The sequence below is a fragment of the Botrytis fragariae genome, assembly GCF_013461495.1.
Source record: "Botrytis fragariae strain BVB16 chromosome Unknown tig00000054, whole genome shotgun sequence".
In the NCBI taxonomy this organism is placed as follows: domain Eukaryota; kingdom Fungi; phylum Ascomycota; class Leotiomycetes; order Helotiales; family Sclerotiniaceae; genus Botrytis; species Botrytis fragariae.
In genome coordinates, this window is record NW_023500993.1 from 966,706 (window position 1) to 986,653 (window position 19,948).

The 19,948-nt window shown below is 44.0% G+C and overlaps 6 protein-coding genes across 6 annotated transcripts; 3 read left to right on the forward strand and 3 right to left on the reverse strand.

Moving 5' to 3' along the window:
* Positions 1-2,880: 2,880 nt before the first annotated feature.
* Positions 2,881-3,096, forward strand: Bfra_005070 (putative kinase-like protein; the record flags this gene model as incomplete). The annotated part of the gene is made up of 1 exon (XM_037335457.1): positions 2,881-3,096. The coding sequence occupies one exon, from the start codon at positions 2,881-2,883 to the stop codon at positions 3,094-3,096; it is 216 nt and encodes a 71-aa protein (XP_037192552.1).
* A 3,082-nt stretch (positions 3,097-6,178) lies between these two features.
* On the reverse strand, positions 6,179-8,077 carry Bfra_005071 (putative d-xylulose kinase protein; the record flags this gene model as incomplete). Its single annotated transcript, XM_037335458.1, has 3 exons — positions 6,179-7,432; positions 7,468-7,961; positions 8,017-8,077. The coding sequence occupies 3 exons, from the start codon at positions 8,075-8,077 to the stop codon at positions 6,179-6,181; spliced, it is 1,809 nt and encodes a 602-aa protein (XP_037192553.1).
* A 452-nt stretch (positions 8,078-8,529) lies between these two features.
* On the reverse strand, positions 8,530-10,001 carry Bfra_005072 (putative cation efflux family protein; the record flags this gene model as incomplete). The annotated part of the gene is made up of 2 exons (XM_037335459.1): positions 8,530-9,161; positions 9,221-10,001. 2 exons carry the CDS (start codon positions 9,999-10,001, stop codon positions 8,530-8,532), a joined length of 1,413 nt encoding a protein of 470 aa, XP_037192554.1.
* Positions 10,002-10,949: 948 nt separating this feature from the next.
* On the forward strand, positions 10,950-12,372 carry Bfra_005073 (putative sir2 family protein; the record flags this gene model as incomplete). The annotated part of the gene is made up of 2 exons (XM_037335460.1): positions 10,950-11,167; positions 11,367-12,372. The coding sequence occupies 2 exons, from the start codon at positions 10,950-10,952 to the stop codon at positions 12,370-12,372; spliced, it is 1,224 nt and encodes a 407-aa protein (XP_037192555.1).
* A 59-nt stretch (positions 12,373-12,431) lies between these two features.
* Positions 12,432-13,066, reverse strand: Bfra_005074 (uncharacterized protein; the record flags this gene model as incomplete). The annotated part of the gene is made up of 2 exons (XM_037335461.1): positions 12,432-12,580; positions 12,640-13,066. The coding sequence occupies 2 exons, from the start codon at positions 13,064-13,066 to the stop codon at positions 12,432-12,434; spliced, it is 576 nt and encodes a 191-aa protein (XP_037192556.1).
* A 287-nt stretch (positions 13,067-13,353) lies between these two features.
* Bfra_005075 (putative cell division-associated protein bimb protein) lies at positions 13,354-19,769 on the forward strand (the record flags this gene model as incomplete). The annotated part of the gene is made up of 2 exons (XM_037335462.1): positions 13,354-16,544; positions 16,592-19,769. The coding sequence occupies 2 exons, from the start codon at positions 13,354-13,356 to the stop codon at positions 19,767-19,769; spliced, it is 6,369 nt and encodes a 2,122-aa protein (XP_037192557.1).
* Between the last annotated feature and the right edge of the window lie 179 nt (positions 19,770-19,948).

The following is a 19,948-nucleotide window of genomic DNA, read 5'->3' on the forward strand; positions in this document are numbered from 1 at the left end:
ATTTTCCTCTTCCTTTCTTTTTTAGTGCTATCCAGATCTTCCTTTGCAGGGCATCGACTTCCAATAGATTTTTTGTGGCCCCTGGAATCTTTACACTTTATTCGTCCGTGCTGTCATCTTGATGCCTGCTGAGTACGGAGGAGGGAGAGTCGAGAGTAAATTTTCGATTGCTAATGTTGTGCTCCGTACCCGAATATCCTACCTCTCTTGCTCTTTTGCATCTTGCTCAGCCATCTCAATTCTGTGACGAGCACTTAGCTTGCAGTAGACACTTTTCCCTTTTCTTTTTCTACCTGTGGAGGTGGATATCATTTATCATTCTGGGGCTCGTTGCCCTTTTGGCTATTTCTAGAAGCTTCTCAAGCTGCTTTGGCCTGCACATATCTAAGCAGCACGCAGCACGCAGCACGTTCTTTGGCCCCAAATCAAAATCAAGGGTAAAGTATGTTTGTGAAGTACCTGTGTGATCGTACCTCCTCCCGCGGCGTCCGACGGTAAGGTAAGGGCTCTGTCAGTGTCATATAAATTACAGTTCATCCTAAGTGGAGAATATGTGATGATGGGATTAGCCCTGACCAAGTTGAGGTAGAGAATAGATAAACTATTGATATTCTGTAGAATTTGATACTTCTACAGCTTCAATCGATACTACTCTCGATTGTTTGAATCTGGTTCTCGAGCCTCTACGTCCCCCGATGCATTTATTTGATTGACTTCCAATTCTATTCTATCCTCTCGCCTCTTCTATCTTGTGTTTGCAATCAAATGGTTTCCCAGCCTCCAAGATATCCGTCCACCAAGATATCCCCCTTCATTTTTACCCAACCGACATCCAATCATTGGATTATCCGATGGCGGAGTCTCCAGTTTTATATCTATCTCAGATTCTCAGCCTTGCTACTTTATCAATACCTACCTAGTTCGTCTACGCTTCGCACAATCCTGTCATACCGGCCGTACTCGGCACTCTTCCGAGGCGGGAGTACCCTCAAGGATTCAGAGGTTGAAGATGCGCCGCCGAGTCACATCATGGAAAAAAGAAAAAGAAACAGAAAACGGTCGGTTGATAAGAGGAAGTTGGGTGGAAATTTGAAATGAATTATTAAACGCTCACAAAGTGTAAATCTCGTTTGTTGACATCTGAAACGCTGTTGGAGGTTGGTTGAACGGAGCAACGACTCGGACTTTATTTCCATTGGTGAACCACAAATCGGCATTCGAAGACGATGTTACCTATGTACGATACACGCGCCAATCCTGTGATTTCTGATTACGGATTTCTTGGAAGTAACCTTGAAAGGAAGTTGTGATTCTGTGAAGTTGCGTATTTGATCGGCAAGACTCCATTTCAATTCTTGAATTCGCGGGAAATGCAACAGCCATGAATGTTTACCTCGTACCTCGTCTTCATTCATTACCTGCTCGAGTACCGGTATCGTATTCTGCGAAAGTCCGCAAATTGAATCAGAATAAGACAAAGTGTGTCATTTCACAAGCCATCGTGGAAGTATCCATTTTCATGCAACCAAAGTCTCCACGGCGGAGCCTGAGTCGTGCACTGGAGATCACGCCCTCGTGGCTTGAAAGTTGCAGATGATTAGGACCTGTTCGTACCGTTAAAAGCTGGATAAAAGCAATCTAATGCAACTTCGGCTATGAACCGCCGATGTACATCGTATGTACTTGCTGTACGGAGGACTCTGATACCTAATTATAATCCTTTTGGGCGAGCCTCACATTGCATTTGCATAATTTTGGCTCTGATGGTGAACCATTGCGGGGCCCCATGAGCTCCCCCATGTCTTTCATCTCACCCGAACAATTGTCTTTATGAATTCATCGAGCAATTTCTTATCCTTTCTTATAACTACTTGTTTCAGAGCTACTTGCAATCCAATCTTATCATCACGGAGAGTCCTCTGGAAGTTCATATTAATCGCATAATTGGATACTTCGGATGCTGCAGTCTTTCAGTTCCGCGTCCCTGCTCCCTAGTCACCGCCTATTTAATCTTCAATTTGGCTTTTTAGCAGTAACAGTCATTCCGAATAGCTTAAAAGTCAAAAGACAGATTCCCCTCAGACCCTTTCCAGCTGACACTCTTTCAACCCCGAGATCAACGGTGAATTACACTTCGCCCGTCCATGTCTCTTGCGCAGCCGCATCCTACATACTCCACAATCCAAATAGTGAAACCTGCCACAGGTGGATCCCAGACTGCTTATTTGTCCAAGATCTAGTTTCTTAAGGAGTTCGAGAAATTCCAAGTGCTTTAGTACAAGTTACATAGGAGCAATAGCAGTACTTACTGGGATAAGGCCCACGCGAAAGAAAATAGAGATCTCCAACATAGTATTCAAAAGACTTGGACTCAAAGTTGTTGAATGTAGTCGGACAGCTAGTTCATGGTTGAATATGTACAGTTTGAACTGGCTATGCAAGATTGAAGATTTCTATCAATCGAATGCCATATATACAAAGGTTTCCCACATAGGCAGATTCGGCCCCGCTTCATAGCCCCGAATATTAACCTCAGCCTCAAGATTCGTGAATCTCACCCTTGATTATTTCATAGGGTTTTGTGAATTCATTAAATAATATTATACCTTGTAATTGACTGGGACTCCTCGTGCCATCTTATTCGATGTGAAGAATTGAAAATTGTCTCCAAAAGTCGAAAGTCTCACATGAATACTAGCTTTTTTTTGTTTTTCAGAATGTTTATTACAAAATATTGTAATGTGTGATCACAATTAAAGTTGACGAAGCTTCTTCAGATTTTCATTGGCACCTCACTTCACTCATCTCACAGTCCGTCATCCTTGATTCGCTATCATCGTTTTTTGGCACTCACAAGATGATTAAACAAGATGGACTAGAATGGGTGGCCAGGCATTTGGTCTCGAACCACGTTGGACATCTGAGCCGGATATTGCCAAAGTTGAATTAATCGCTCGAAAGCACCTCAATCTGGAGGAAAATGATCTCTGCCATCTCAACTTTTATGCTGAAGGGGCCTTTAGCAAAGTATACAGAGTCAAAACTGCAAATGTAGGCTTCTTATTTCGTATCACATTGCCTGTCGAGCTCTTGTAAAAACAAATAGTGAGGTAGCTACCATCAATTTCATTTTCCAGAGTACGGATATATTAGTGCTCATATTCTTGCGTTCGATGATACTAGTGAAAACGGGCTTGGGTTCGAATGGATATTAGTGTCTATGCTTGCTACCTGGTGAGAACTTGAGAACGAAATGGAGGAAATTGTTCCGAAATTCCAAACAGAATCTGGTCAAACAGATTGCACAATACCAAACCGAGCTTTCCCGTCACGAGTTCTCTGCTATTGGTAACATATTTGTTGTACCAGAACCTCAACGTAAGAACGGGGATCTGTCTTCCGAAGTATATCAGCTAGTGTCAAAGGAGCACCACAAGACTCACAACAGCTGTTGCCTGCCCTAAGGGAAATAGTGTCGATGTTCTTCTTCTAGGGAGATCACATCACACAAGATAAACCCCGAAGTCCATTCACCAACAGCAAAACCTGGCTATATACTCATCTCACCTTGGTAATTGCCGACCAGGAAAGAATTCTCATAGTAACCGACGTCGAAGACGAGATTGAAGACACGCTGGACACCAATATCCTCGCCGAGAAACTTCTTAAAGTTCTTCCCAGCGTTTTCCTACCACTGACTCCATTCCAGAGCAATATGTACTCTTTCATGATGAATTATCGTTGCGGGATATCTTAGTCGACATTGATGGTATTATTACCAAAATCGTCGACTGGGAGTGCGTCCCCATACTCCCGTTATGGAGATCTCGCGTCTTCCCCGTGTATAGATGATTACTTTAAGTGAGATTATAGGACACACGTATTTTATCTTGTGTTATTCAATCTTGCGTGATCTTCGGTTTACGGTGAAATGATTGTTGTATCAGTGATTTAGTTTGGTGGATTTCTTTACAGATACGTCTCTGATAATAAATTGTTTTTTTGTTTTTTTTGAGAAATGATTGTAATATATCTGCGTGGGCAAGGTCCGTACAACCCCCCTAGTCTCAATTTATACGTCAAATGGGTGTGCAAGACACATGAGACTCATTCTTTTCTACATTGCCGACATCTTTTTTGCCTTGGTCAACTCTTTTGAATTGCAGTAGCCTCTTACATACTTTCTACATCTTTCGCAATGATTAGGACCCTTTCAGTCTTCTGATACCCTCGGATTTCTATCCATATTATTTTACTCCCTTTTTTTGAAGCTAGCTAAACCTCTAATTCTATTAGATCTTTTAAATCGTTACTCGGAGCAAGGACTCATGAGTCTCAAGCTGTGAGTGCCGCGAGAAATCGCAAATCGGGTTGCGAGTACAATTGATCATGAAGGGATCACTATGAGCTTGCAAGAAGCGAGAGGATATGCGTCCAAGATGATGAATGAAGATTGTTGGAAGAACGAGGTGAGATAGATTGGACCATATGTTCTGGAACTTGGTGATGTGGATTCATGAAGATACTTTCTCGGAAAAGGAAAGATATGTGTGGTTTTTGTGGAGTCAGGGATTGTCTATCCTGAATCGGTGTTGATGTATTTCAATTTTCAAGAAGCTTTACTTGAAATATTGATGTTGTGATTACAAACTATCTAGTCTCGTTTATTCGGTTCCAGAGCTAGAAAATGAAGTCTCATTATAGATGGTAGAAACTAAGTATGATAATCCCCATTCTACTTACTCCCATTCATCTCTCTCTAGATTCGATACATCATCCCCTCGAATCTTTACTGCAAGCAGCAGATCCTCTACAAACCTTTAGCCTTTAGCCAACACCAGTCATCCTTTAAGTGTGCCCTAACGATTATCAACAGATATCAGGGAATGTCGCTCTCACTTCAGCGCTTCGCTAAGCAGCGATAAAACTGAAGGATATATTTTGCATACTGTTACATAATTGCAGGTCTTAGTGCATCTCGATCTACTAGAAGTTAAAGTAAGCTGGTGTTAATCTCTCTGTGGCACTTTGCTAAACGGCGAAGCTGATATTCGTCGCACATCGTGCGATCTCGGTAGGCTTTCGATTAGCTGTGGTCTTGTTGTTAGTACGTATCGGGGGATGCACATATTACATCTGAAATAAACTGACCCCTGGCCTAGGAGATTTCCTTGCACGTCTGAACAAACTACCCAGTGTCTCTAGCGTTCCAACTTGTCTCCAGGATACCCACTTCTCAATTTTCTATATGTAAAAATCAAGTTCCAATTAACGAGAAAACTCGACAATCACAAGATCAGATCAATTCAAAGGTGTTTCTGGCGGAAGAATCTCCACCTATCCGCGAATACACAGGACTACGTTTTGACCAGAACAAGAGCTATCTCAAAGTTACACCATTTCTAGCTCTACTAATATCCGGTAAATCTTCAAGCATTGATCTGATAAGTCGAATCTGCAACTGAAATCGTGTTGTATATCTGGACTGATGACACCCGGATTATTTACACAGCTAAGCAGAGAGAAACCCGGGGCCGACTTGGTGAAGACTTGGTTAACGATTTCGTAGAACAACTTATGGTTTTGTTGCATATCCAACACGCAATCTTAGTGGCGATTTGTGGGCGATGTGATGGAATAACACGGCTTGATGAGAAGACTTGACTGGAAATAAAAGAACGCGGGTTGAGAGCAACCAATCCGCAACTTTGAACTGCTAAACTCTGGCTGTTGCTTGATCTGTACCCAATCTGCAAAAACGAAACCGCATTATGCCGGTAGCAATCGCCAGTCGCTTTCGGCAATTAGAATTAGATATGCAACAAGACCATTAAAATTCACGAATTCCCTACTAGAGACTCATCGAGGTATATGATAGGCCGCAATATGAAACTAAAAAAGGTCTGTTGCATATCTGAAAGAAACGGGCATTGACGACGGATTTGCGACTGGCTGGACGACTAGATATTACAGAAGACTGAGATAATTGGACAGGAATATCTTGGTTGGCCAAGCTTTCCGGCACCAGAACACTAGCTTGATGCAAGTCCGTTCATTTTGGGGGATAGATTGTGGTATTATGAGTAATTCAGACTATAAAGCTGGAGATATGTGTAACCACGTTAATCGATAACAAAATATCAGGCATCCATCACCGACCAAAACTCTGCTAGCAATATCACTTCTTAGACCTTTCCTCACCCTCCAGAATCACCTTCTCCATCTCCTCAAATGCTCCAAGAGCACTCCCGTATTTCTTCCACACCTCTGGTCTATACCCCTCATCTATCTTCTCAATAGCACCCTCTTCTTTCCACCTTCTTCCTATCAATTCCTCGAAACTTTCCCCTTTCCATTTTGCCTCATTTCCACTTCCAATTCTGCCTCCTTCCTTCTCGCTTCGCTCTACGCCCCAAACGGCTTTATAAGCACCGCCCAAGGCACACGCGTTCCCTCCAACATCTAATCTCCACACCCCCTCCACTCCACCCAAAACCTCACCCACAATCTTCGCAATGGCCGGATTATGCGACCCACCACCTACGAGATAGATACGACGAGGCTGAGCTGGTATATCTTCCGAAGGAGAAGTAACCAATTTCTGCGAACGAAGACGTAAAGAAAGGATTTGTGATTCTACAATGATACGAGCATCCGTTTCAGGATCATATGGTGTTTTGGCTTCATTTAGTGTACTGCTTGGTGAGGATTCATAGCGGAAGGTACCGGCTCGGACATTTGGCACAATTTCTGGGAGGGGAAAATAGAGAGCTAATTTTGCAGGATCAGAAGGAGCCTTTTGAGCGAGAGGTGGGGTTTCTGTGGCCGCTTTGTTGAAGTTGGACCATGGATCTGAGGTTTTGGATGCGGGGAGAGCATCTCTAATTTTTTCGCGGGCAAGACCTCCGTTCTTGTAGCAAAGCATGAACATGTAGAGACCGGCTGTAGTGGGATGGTTAAAAAAGTGGTAAGCGGGGTCTGGGACGTAGTTGGGGGTTGACATGAGGAAGGTTGTAGATGTTCCGAGGGAGACGATAGCGTCCATGGGGCGAAGAGGGAGGGCCAAGATTGTGGCTGGATTATCACCGGTGAAAGGGACGATTCCACAATCGGCGGGGAAGTTATAGCGAGATGTGAAATAAGAGGATATAGAGCCCATGCTTCCGCCACCATCTTCTCGTACCTCCCCAAGTTTGGATTTCAAGGAAGCAAGACCATCGGATCCAGCTGCAAGAGTGAGAAGAGGCTCGCTCCAAGATCCGGATTTTATGTCCCAGAGATCCATGCCGCAGACATCACTGATATCGAAGGGGGCAACTTTTCCAAGGAACAAAGATGCCAGGAAAGATGAGACGAGGGTTATACGAGAAGTACGGCGGTAGACCTCTGGATACTTTTTGTGAAAACGCATGATTTGTGGTCCCGTGAATCGCTGTAAATGTTATTAGTCAAAGCAAATCCACCTACGCATAACTCCTGCGACATATGAAGATCGAGAATTAACAAGACATAACTAACATGATGAGCTTTACTCCCCGTAACTTCTGCTAGTTTCTCCTCACTTCCCAACTCCCGATCAAAAGCATCGCATTCCTCCTGCGTGCTCGCATCTTGCCAATTAGGACTCCACGGATGCGCAAACGTATCCTTTAACTGCTCTACCAAACTCTTTTTCGTCTCCAGAGCCCCCAATACCTCTTCGCCCTTTTGGCTCCAATAAACACTTCCATGTTGTTGACCCGAGCCTGAAATTCCCTTGATCAAGTGAAACGGACAAGATTTTTCCGAAAGTCGTTGAAGAACTAAATCAACAGCTTCGAGCCACATGGCTACTGGTGCGTAAACCTCTCTTTCGACTTCATTGACATGTACACCTTTTTTGATGCCATATTTGGAGAGGTCGGCATCGAAGTCGACTTTAGCTTCGTATCGGACCTTGAGGGAAGACGATACAACAATTGCTTGGAAAAAATTAGAGAGCGGTAGAATAAGGGAACTGTGCTCACGTGGACATACCTTTTAGTTGTTGGGTGGAGAGGTCAAAACCTAGGTATAAAGATTCATCTTTTGAAGACATATTCGGATTCGTGGTCTTGATTTAAATATTGACTTGGTGAAGAATGCAATGAATGAATGAAATGTCACAAAATCTAAGAGCAAAAAAAGAACGAAAGGGTTATTTTATACACAAAGAATTGGACCTGCCTCTATCGTGGGGTTATGGAGAAAGGGAGGATTAGTAAAAGTTGACGTTGGAATAGTATCCACATTTAGCCTGAATGAAAGCCACAAATCCAAGTGGTTCGGGTGTTTAGATGCGCACCAATCAAAGCAGACAATCATTTTCCATCATAATGGCTCTATAAATTTTGATACATTGCATAGAGTATAATCTTGTAGAAATTTCACCCCTACGCCAAGTTGCTCCTCTGAAAAGACTTATCATGAAGTCTTACCACCCATCCCTAACGCCGACTCCAATTCCATGCAAACTCCAACCATGAATGTTCATACGATCCTTTATAACGACTATAACGTCTTCTTAGTGTCATGACTGTGGGCATGTCCATTGTGATCGTGATCGTGGTCGTGTCCATTCAATTCCGGTTCAGGGCTTTCCCGTGGGCTCACATCTCCACTGATGAACTCATCGAAAAGGGAAGGTTTAGCTTCATCTCTTGGTACAAAGCGTACTTTCACTCGTCGAACACCCCGAACCTTTGAGCCAACCATTTGTCTGACACCATCCTCTACTTCTCTGATGTCCTCAACTGTCCATCCCTTAGGCACGGCAAGTTGAAGCTCTATCAGATAGTTCTGTCCGGATTTAACACCCTCGACTTCTCGTAATTCCACTTCTGATCCTTCTGTAAGATTGAGCAGACTCTTTTGTACCGCTTTTGTAACAGACTCCTTGACCTCGGAGTCGATTCCCCTATCTGCCAATTCGTATAGCGCTGATATAGTATTGCCCCATCCAGCCTTAATCACGAGTAATGAGATGAGGAATCCTCCAACGGGGTCCAACCAAGCTGCCTCGTGTAGGAAATTTGCTCCGAGAATCGCGAAAAGGGTAACGATACCAGTGAGGGAGTCAACTCTGTGATGGATCGCATTACTGGCTAGAACTGAGCTCTTTCTTTCTCGTGCTACTTTCATTGCTGTGGAAATCTAAGTCAGCATATGATAAATCAACGAACGACTACCAATGGCAACTTACTTGCTTGGTATAGGTATTCCTTGACGACGATTGTACCGGCAGCTAACCAAGCAGCGTGTAAACTAGGTAATAATGGCCCATGGCTATGACTATGTCCATGTGCATGCGCGGCAGCTTCTGCGGCCGCATGGGCATCTAAGAAGAAATGTGCATACAGGATCTCAGAACTATTCAAGCACATAAACATCCCTCCGAAGAGAAGCATACCACTAACACCCAATGACCCTAAGCTCTCAACCTTTCCAAAACCTGTTGGAAAGAGTTCAGATGGAGGTTTGAGACTCCAGGAAACTGTCGCCAATGTAAGGATATCACTGGCAAGATCGGTGACACTGTGCCAGGCGTCTGCCAACATAGCTTGAGAGTTGAACATATATCCTCCTACTCCTTTGGCAACCGCCATGCCCAAGTTTGAATAAAGTCCAATCCGAGTAATCCGCACACCGGCATCGTTCTTATTCGTAGAGGTAAGGTATGTATTATCATGATGGTGATGATGATGAGAGTGGCCCGCGTGTGAACGCGTTTGAGTAGTTGTGAGAGCGGCCATTGAATTGAGTAGCCTTGGATTGAAGTTATCGGATAGTGATTGAAGTCTTGGGAAGGATTTAAGAGGAATGTTGTAAGCTTTAGTACTATAATTGAGTAAAGTGGAATCGAAAGCAGCAGTCTGCAATACTCGGGCAATTTGACATTGAGGTGTCCTTATGTTTGACTTAAACCCCAGTGTGACGACAGGCCTTAACGAAAAGCGTCCATGGGAGAAGCAATGAAGAGGCATGGACATAAATAATTTATTTTTGGAGTTAACCATAAAATAAGAAATGTATTCTAACCGGACAATATCCTTTTCGTGTACACCCTTTCTAGGCGTTCATTAAAGGTACTAGGTGCTTTTACAAGGAGTGTTATGGACCACGTTAAGGGTCGATGGATGGATGTACTTTGTATGGAGCGTAAGGGGAAAAATATATTATAAGCTTAAAGTGGACATGTAATTATTGCTTAGTGAAGGATTAGAAAGGAATTAGCAAACGTTAGATGGTGTGTGGAGTAAATTTCTAGAGTGCAACGAGGCTTTCGTAAGGTTAATATCGAATTGCATAAATGAATTCGCAAGCCAACCTTCCCAAATGACGACGATTCCCTGGGTATGAACCGTTTTTGGACGAGACGGTAGCCAGTCATCGAAAAGCCATTTGAATACCTAGGTATGCTTCAGAAATCAGATGAAACTTACAGGGTGAGGATGTCACTCTATATAAACATATTTCTTGGCCCTTGCGTGGCCTTTGGATGAATTGCATTTGGGGAATGTCACTGTTGAATGAATATCTCCACATAGGTACTGTATACAGCTGGAGACAGCAGTTTCTTCAGCCGAATATCATCCTTCACATACCCGCGTGAATATTCCGAGCTTGAAGACAGTATCGAGAGTATTCGTATGTCCACTCACTGAATATGCGAGTATGGATACTAGGTAGGTTTCTGCTGCACTTTGCGGAAAAGGCGACGATTAGACTAAGAATGGATACCTCGCGGATAGATAGATAGATAGATAGATAGACGATAGCCTTGCATTGACTAAGCCACTATATCATAGCCTGGTCCGCCACCTAATCATGACGTTAGTATATTTTGAATTCCAATTCCTTCATTCTATCTACAATCTTTTGTATCCTCGAACGCGTGTCTAAATGCTGAATGCCAGATCCATGATCATCCAATGCGAAAACCTCTTATGAGAATACCCTATACGGGTCCACTGCCCCCTCCATCAATCCTACCACGAAGCGCAAACTCATTACCGGGGGCAATTCACGCTCTGTCGAAGTTCCTCACTGCCCCGCCTTCACATAACCTTCCAGATGGAGTCAAAGACCCACAATCAACAGTAATTTTGTCAGGAGCAGGCATCTCTGTAGCTTCGGGATTGGCAGATTAGTGAGTACATTGGTTCTTTGATACCCATAGGTCATTGTTTCATCTGCTGCAAGAAGAGGTGAATCAGCTACTGAGGGGGTCTTCTTGCTTAGCGAACAGGGTATATTGGATATTGCATATTAACCATCCGGGACGCTATATATCACCCAATGCCAAGCTCACATTGCGTGAATGATTGCTAACCTTCCATCCTCAATAGTCGAGGTTCGAAAGGCACATATGTGATGAACAAATCATATCGACCTCTTTACTATCATGAATTCATTGCGAGCGACCAGGCACGTCGAAGGTACTGGGCGAGGAGTTTCCTAGGATGGACGAATTTACACAAAGCCAAGCCGAACCCTGCCCATTATGCTATCAAAGACCTTGCCGATATGAACATTGTAAAGCGAGTGGTCACACAAAATGTTGATTCATTTCACACGGAGGCACATCCAAATTTGGCAACTGTTGAACTTCATGGATATCTCCGAGCTTTGACATGCGTCACCTGCCGAAAAGACTTACCTCGAGATGTTTTCCAAGAATCTTTAGCAAGATTAAATCCAGCATGGGCGGCATTTTTGGCTGAAATACTTGAATCTGGGGCTTTAACTACGGAAGACCCAGAAGACCGACGAGCAAAAGGCATGAAGACAAATCCTGACGGCGATGTTGATGTACCCGGAGCACCATATGACACCTTCAGATATCCGCCGTGCCCTAATTGTCTTGAAAATCCTCCAATCTTAAAAGATGGATCACAATCGATTGTGGAAGTTGACGAAGAGGGAGCTTTGAAAGCAACGAGTACAGCGGGTATATTGAAACCCGCTGTAGTCATGTTTGGGGAGAGTATAAATGCGCAAGTAAAGGAAGCCGCTGAACAAGCGATAGATGATTCCGGTAGGCTGTTGGTGCTAGGAACTTCGCTTGCCACATACTCTGCCTGGAGATTAGCACGACGTGCTCAAGAGAGGAATATGCCTATCGCAATTTTGAATCTGGGCGGGGTCAGAGGTGAGGAGGCATTCTTTAAGAATCTCTCTAGTGGCCAAACTGGGGAATTTGGTGTAAGGGCCGAACTAGGAACCGATGTAGTTCTACCTGCACTTGTTGATCAATTGAATCGGATCGGCTTCGCGTCTAGAAAAGACGACGTTCAAACTCCGTACGAAGCACGACAGAAAAATAACGGTGTGTTCAAGGACATGCTATCGTAGAAATACATCCATCAATCTTGTAATCTTGTATAGTAGACCATTTTTATACATAAATCTTCTCAATAGAATCCCGAGGGCACATTGCTCTTGTTCTTCGCGTTTTCGGGAGCCTTCTTTTGGGTCTTTGGAACGGCAACATTTTCTGGTTTAGATTTCTCTGCGGTAGACTGTTGTAACGCTGCGTCTTCTCGTTCGATCTCCTGTAAGACTTTATCCAGACATATTAGAATTATACCCCAAGAATTTAATCATGAATGACATGTATACCTTCTTCCCATTCCCGTTCTTGCTCTCGATCTCCAACTCCGAGAAGTGCTTCAACGTCAGGCTTTTCTCCGTTTCTTATTCTCTGAATAATCTCTTTCAGTACTCCAATTTTGGCATCAGCGCGGCGACTGAAAGTTGTGTATTCATTTCTTAAGGCGATCATCTGAATTGACATGGATCCAATCAGAAGGAAGATCCATATGAAAAAAGTCGCAGGATTCCAATCTTTGGATTTCGGCTTTTTGCTTACGGCTCGTTCGCTTTTTCGAAATGGTTTAGGAATCATATTCGCCCAGAACGAAGGCTGAGTGACGCTTTGAACGGCATATTGGCGAGACTGAGGGAAGAATAATCGTTGTTGAAGAAATGTACTTCTGATAGCGGGTGGCACAGAAATCAGCCTTTTAATCATCGTTGATTTGTTCATTGTAGCCGGGTATTTGAATATCGTTGTCAAGATGTAAATAGGTAGGTGAATAATAGTATTGAAGTTGTAAAAATTGAATTTCCGTAGGGCTTTAGGATGAGCCGAAAGTTTTAGGTCTTTGGTTGCCTGGGAAACAAAGTCAACAGGGGACATCCGTTTTTCGATTATGGAGATTGATGATTCTTTACATCACTCGAAGACGACATCAATTGTGTTTCTTTTACCTTTTTGAAATAATGTCTAAGTACCAATAATACTGTTTCTTTCTTGACAGAATCTCTATTGTAATGAATTCATCACAGCAATCCGCGGATGCTGTGCGCGCCGCTATATCTTCGACAACAACATGCACTCCAGCAACAGTCACTCTGCTCAGTGACTTATTATCTTCTAGGGCGATTGCAACCCCGAATACCTCTGGGTCCTCAAAAACAATACCTAAAGCGACTGCGAAACCCACAAAAAAAAGCACAATTCGAGCTCCTGCGTCGCGGTCCAAAGTCAACGAAGCGGATAAGGAAAATGCGAACGCAAACGACAATGTAGAATCGCTGTCTGCAAAAGAAAAATTTACACTGGCTACTGAAGTTGTAAATAATACATTAAAAGTTTTAACAGAAGCGATCAAGGTACCATCTCAGCCCCGGAAAGCTCCAACTACCAAGGAGAAAGCAGCAGCTCGCAAAGGGCTTAGAAGATCAAGTTCAGTTCCTCAAGCACCATTACAACCACGAGCTTTAAACCGAGTTTCTAGTTCGCCCAACATTTCAAAAACTCGAGATGGATCCGCATCTTCAACATCAGCATGCTCTCCTGGAGTTCGATCGGTTGCGGAATGCGCCAGGGCTGCCTTTCTGTGTTTACGAGGAATCCAAGCTGCGAATATAACAGGCCTTACTATGCCACCTCTACAGCTCGAAAACGGAATGTCTGTTCTGGTTGGAAAATTGCTGGCACTTGGTTTAGAGGATTTGGCAACTAAAGAGCTTAGAATCTTGAAACGACGGTTGGACGTGGAAATTGAAGGGAAGAGTGCGCCAGTAACCAAAGATGCAGCTTCCATTTCAACACCACAAACTTTGGCTGAACTTTTGGATTTTGGGGAGATCTCAGCAACGGGTGCGAAATTAGGTCTGCTGATTACAACTCAATTACAGGCACTAAGGCTTATGATTGCCTCCCGGAAGCCTAAGTCCATTGAAGCCGCAATGCCATTTCTACGACCCGGACATGCCTCCTCGCCTGTGAAACTCCTTTTGAAAGCCGCCGAAGATTCGACGCAAGTGAACAAGTCTGCCCGTCAACTTCAAACTCTGTCGGACATGCTTCTATCTATGAGTCCAAGCGTCTCGTCCTCAGAAGATGCCACCGCTTTGGACTGTAAAGTCAGCATAACACCACAGGCGGCATTCATATTACAAGCTTTAGCTCTCGATGTACGCTTATCATGGTGGAAACTTGCAAATCATAAAGGACATGTTGAAAAGGATATCTTTGATCCTTTCCTTAGATGTGTTCAAGCATTTGCCCGACGAAGTCAAAATGAGGCTGATAAGGTATATACAAAATGCTCTAACGCATTTTCACATCTCAAAAAGTCATCATTGAAATACGAAACCGACGGGCTTAAGTCGGCACCTGCCTTGATTGGAATATACCGTATACTAGGATCCCTTTCTAAAGAAGCTAATATTATTGATGAAGCTATTGAATGGGTCGGAATGGTCAGAAATCTTCTTGATTCTAAAGCCGACTCCAATGCTAGGCATAGTGCTCTCACAGCTCGTTTAGTTTCCCTCACTCTGCGGGGTTCTCAACGCGAGCAAACAAAAAATTTGTTGATCGAGCTGTTGGATGTGCTAGAGCAACCATTTAAGGGAGAGGCATCTGAAATCGATGAATTATTGACAGAAGTCTCTTCGGCAAGGAGAGCTGCTATCATTGCGATTTCGAACCCTGTGTCTGAGTCGTCATCTAATACAAACGCCCTATCGCCCGAAGTCCGTCAAATGTGTGAAACTCTCGTCTCCTTATGCCCTCGACTATCACTTCGCTATATTGGTAAGAAACCGGATGAAAATGCCTCAAGCAAGGATGTCGTGCGATTCGAACAACGCAGGAAATTCATTACCAAGCCCTCCGTCCATGCAATTGATTCTGCATTATTCTTGGTCAAGTTGCTTCTGAAACAAGAGGCACCAGTATGGGAACGGGTAGATTCCTTACTGCAAGATTGTCTTGCATTGCTCGACCGGCTAGAACAGGGCTCTATGGAAGATGAGAACTTCAATGCGACACAGTGCTATATCAAGATTTCTAACCTGTACTTCATGTGTTTTCTTGACTTACGTCGTAATAACGATGTTGGCAAAGGAACTCCACAGACACGAGTAGTTCTCCGAAGGTCAATTGACTGTCTTAAATCAAGGCCTTTACCGGACCGGAACGCTGGCCTTATGTCTATGAAACTGGAACGACTGGCGGATCTTTCCAAAAGCATGGGTCGATTTGACGAACTTTTCAAAGCCCTTGTTATGCTACGAGATGAGACGGTAGAAAATGGTGTTTTGTGCAAGGTTGTCGAAAACGCCAAAATCCTATCTATTCGCAAAGCTTGGGAGTGTAGTGACGATGCGCAAGTTCTTGCTCGGACTATACAGTCTCTGGTAAAGGTATATCTCAATCACTCAGAAATTTCTCCCGAACCTTGGCTTTTCGGTCTCTCTTGGACGGATGAGCAAAAGGGGGCTGTTCTTGAACATGAATTGGATATCTTGGCCGGCCTCACCAATCCCACTTCTGTTGCCATGGACTTGAAAAGCAAGGTGTTTGAGCACCTAATTTCCTTGTACGACTTGAACCAATACCCCGTGCGCAGGCTGAGAGCAATGACCATATTTCAACATTCGCACAATGAACAACAAGGTGATTGTATGGTTGAGACACTCACAGCTCTTATGAGCAAGTCTATCGATATTGACACAACCAAAGATTCTGGTTTAGCAGGCTACTTGAGGCATTGGGTGGCTATGGCGGTAAGTATCATGGAACTTCAGAAAGATGAAATTTGCATCAAAAATCTGAAGAATTGCATCGTGAACTGGCGAACCATTCTTTCTGAAGCTGAAAATCTCGCGGCTTTGCAGCTTCGCATCGAGAACATCCCGCAGCTCTTGCTTCACTTACAGTCACTTGCCAACTTCATGGAAATGCGAGGCCTAGAAACTGACAAGCTTGTCATTCTTCGCCTTATCGCTGATTACAACGAACTCTACTGTGAAGTATCTGGTCACAACGACATTGTGTCAACTTACAGTGCCTTGGGCCTCTCGTGGCTCCAACTTGGATATTCTGGAAAAGCTGGATTAGCATTGGACAAGGCGCAAAGTTTCAGCTTGCGTAGCAATCTTGGTGCCAAAACAGATCTTCACATTGCACACTCACAATACATGTTAGCACTTGGAAATCTTGAAAAATGGTAGGTCCACAAATTTTGAACCTCCAGAACCCACTGACATATAATAGCCAATTTCATCTAGAGTGTGCCGAAGGAGCTTTTATTTTGGAACGAAAAGAATTAGAAGAAGATAAATCGCCTCTCAGTCTTCAAGAAAAGACTCGACTGAATTGTGTTGTGGCAAAAGCTTCTTTGATTCGATCGATGCTTGCCATTGAACAGGGAGGCTCAGAATCTGCTCTTGTCCATGCTAAACAGAGCGTCAGACTACTCAGGCGCGCATGGGCTACCACCGAAGCAATACTTCGGAAAAAGAAACTGGCGGCTGTACCCAGAGACGATGCGGAGAAAGTAGTGGATGGGCTCTCCCAACTGGATATTTCTACAAACAAAATAGCGGGTCAACCTCAGCCACAAGACAGCCCATCAGGAATTGGATTTTGGCCATTGGTCGCCCCTCTTTTCCATGGGTTGATTCATTTATCAAATCTGTACGCTCATCATGGGCTATTTCAAGAGACGTTACATTATGGAGAGCAAGCTCACGAGCTTATTAAATCATTCAATTTTGATGGGCAGTCTGCAATAGCTTTGGCCACACTTGGAAACATCTGGACTAAAGCTGGGAATCTAGACAAGGGCACCAATTATCTTACAGATGCAGAAAAGTTCTACAAAGACGGGACCAAGGGCAAAAGTTCGGTCACAGTTGCATGCCAAATTGGACGTCTCCGTGGAATGCTTGGAGATCGTAAAGCAGAAATTGCATGTCTGGAGGAAGCAAATCAAACTCTCAAAACTCTCATAGACCCTGCATTTCTTGCAACCCTCGAATTGGGTGATATTAGTGCGCCGGATGTTCCTGATACGTTGGAAACCGGAATTCAAACGCTCTCTATATCAAAACGAAAAGCGCCAGCGGCTCGAAAAACTACCACACGTAAGAAATTGCCAGTTCCCCGAAAGCCTGTCGTTCGTTCCAAAACTCCAACACCCGTGGAATCATCAGTTAGCACAGAGTGTCCTCAATTAGACTCTTTACGAGCAAATATTCTGTGGCAATTGGCTGACGCTCTCATGAGCGTAAAAAAAAGGAATGAAGCCCAGGTCTTCTTAGATGAAGCCAGTAAATACTCTAATAGCCAATTGGACGAGGTATACCAAGGTCTCTCGGAGGCTCGATGTTTGCTTGTACGATGCATGGAACAAATGGTCTCCGATCCAGTATACTCTGTACTTCAAGACTCAACTCTCTCATTTCCATCGGTTGTCGGAAGTCTAAAAGGCAATAAGAACCACGCCGAAAACTTAAATCCCGTACAACAATCACCACCTAGAAAAACACAAACATCGAGAAGTGGTCGTGGGGCAAAGAGTCCAAGTCCTGATAACCTTTTTGACAAGTTACACCGAGCCCAAGAGATTCTAGTGGAAACCTATCCAGTTGCATTTCTCGTTGCTCCAATCTCTGTCATGCACAAGATAACTTCTCTCTTGAACAATGTCTCCATTTTGCTCTCTGCTGCGGGGCCAATCAAGGGAAGATCTCAACCCGGTCTTGCAAGTTGCTCCATTGATTCTGCGCGTACTCTTGCATTCCGCAGAGAGCGTAAAGTCATCTTACAAGAGACTTGTATCCCAGAACTCGATGACCTTCGTTGGCCCGATTGTGGGGCTATGTCCCGGCGATCGAGTCTCGGCGCTTCATTATCATTCTGCGATATTCCGAAATTTCAAAAGGAATATATAGATATCCTCCCCAAAACATGGACTGCCCTCTCAATATCTTTGAGCGAGAACCGCCAAGAACTTTCTATCACTAAATTACAAACCGGTCATAGTCCATTTGTACTTCGTCTACCTTTAGGGCGTAACAATTCCATGGATGCAGATGAAGAAGTATTTGGGTTTGAGCAAGGAAAAAGCGAGCTCTTAAATATCATTGATTCTGCGAAGGCCAACTCCCAAAGCGGCCCTAGCAGAACAGGTCGTGAAGCCAAACTTGCTTGGTGGGCAGAACGTGCAGAGTTAGACTCTCGTCTTAAGGATCTACTAGAAAATATCGAGAAGGTATGGTTAGGAGGGTTTGCAGGAATCTTCTCTCAATTCACCAGAAAGTCGGATCTTCTCGCTCGTTTTCAAAAATCCTTTGAGAACATACTTGACAAGCATCTCCCTTCTCGTCGAAAGAGCAAGCGAAACTCTGGACCTCGTGTTACTTTGGACAGCAGGATTTTGGAGCTATTTATCGGTCTTGGTAATCCATCAGCAGATGATAGCGATTTTTCTGAACAACTGACTGATCTTTTGTATTTCGTTGTTGACGTTCTTCAATTCCACGGAGAATTGAACGCTTATGCAGAAATTGATTTCGATTCAATCGTCATTGAAATCCATGATGCTCTACGTTGCTACCACGAAGCTGCTCACAATTTGAGTCAGCACGACGAAGGAAAACATACTATACTGATATTAGACAAGGCTCTTCATATCTTTCCATGGGAATCACTACCATGTATGGAAGGCTTAGCAGTCTCGCGTCTTCCATCACTTGGATGTCTTCGGGACCGAATTTCCAAACAACAGAAAGCGACAGATGAAGGTCCAGAAGGGCATTACATCGATCGCAATAACGGCGCCTATATCCTGAACCCCGAAGGCGATCTCAAGAACACACAAACCACTTTCCAAGCTCCTCTAGAAGCACTTCCTTCTTGGTCCGGCATTGTCAATCGTGCACCTTCTGAAGAAGAAATGAAATATGAGTTACAAAATAAAGACGTCTTCTTGTATTTTGGCCATGGAAGCGGAGGACAATTCATTCGTTCTAAAGAAATTCGCAAGATGGAGAAATGCGCAGTGACAATTTTGATGGGTTGTAGTAGTGGTGCGCTCACGAATTATGGAGAATTCGAATTGGGAGGCCAGCCGATACATTATATGCATGCGGGGAGTGCGGCATTGGTAGCGACATTATGGGATGTTACGGATAGGGATATCGATCGGTTTGCGGGGAAGATGTTGGAGGGGTGGGGACTGTTAGGGAAGGAGGGGAGGAAAGGGACGGAAAAAGAAAAGAAGAAGGGGGGAGGAAGAAAGAAGGGGAACGAGGAGAAGGATGTAGAGGGTGGAGGAAAGTTGTCGTTGATTGAGGCGGTGGCACAGGCGAAGGGGGCTTGCAAATTGAAATATCTTAATGCGGCTGCGGTTTGTGTTTATGGTATTCCGGTTTACATTAGGGACTAGTATTGCCCAGGAGAACGTGTATATATGGGATGGAGGGAGTTGGACATGGCATAAATGAAGTGACAAGGAAGTGATTCCTTGATTATATGGCGTATGGATAGCATAGCGTTACGGTGTTTGAGACATGGTTATGGACATGGTTAGAGAACTGGTATGGAGTATATCCCTGTGTTATTTGA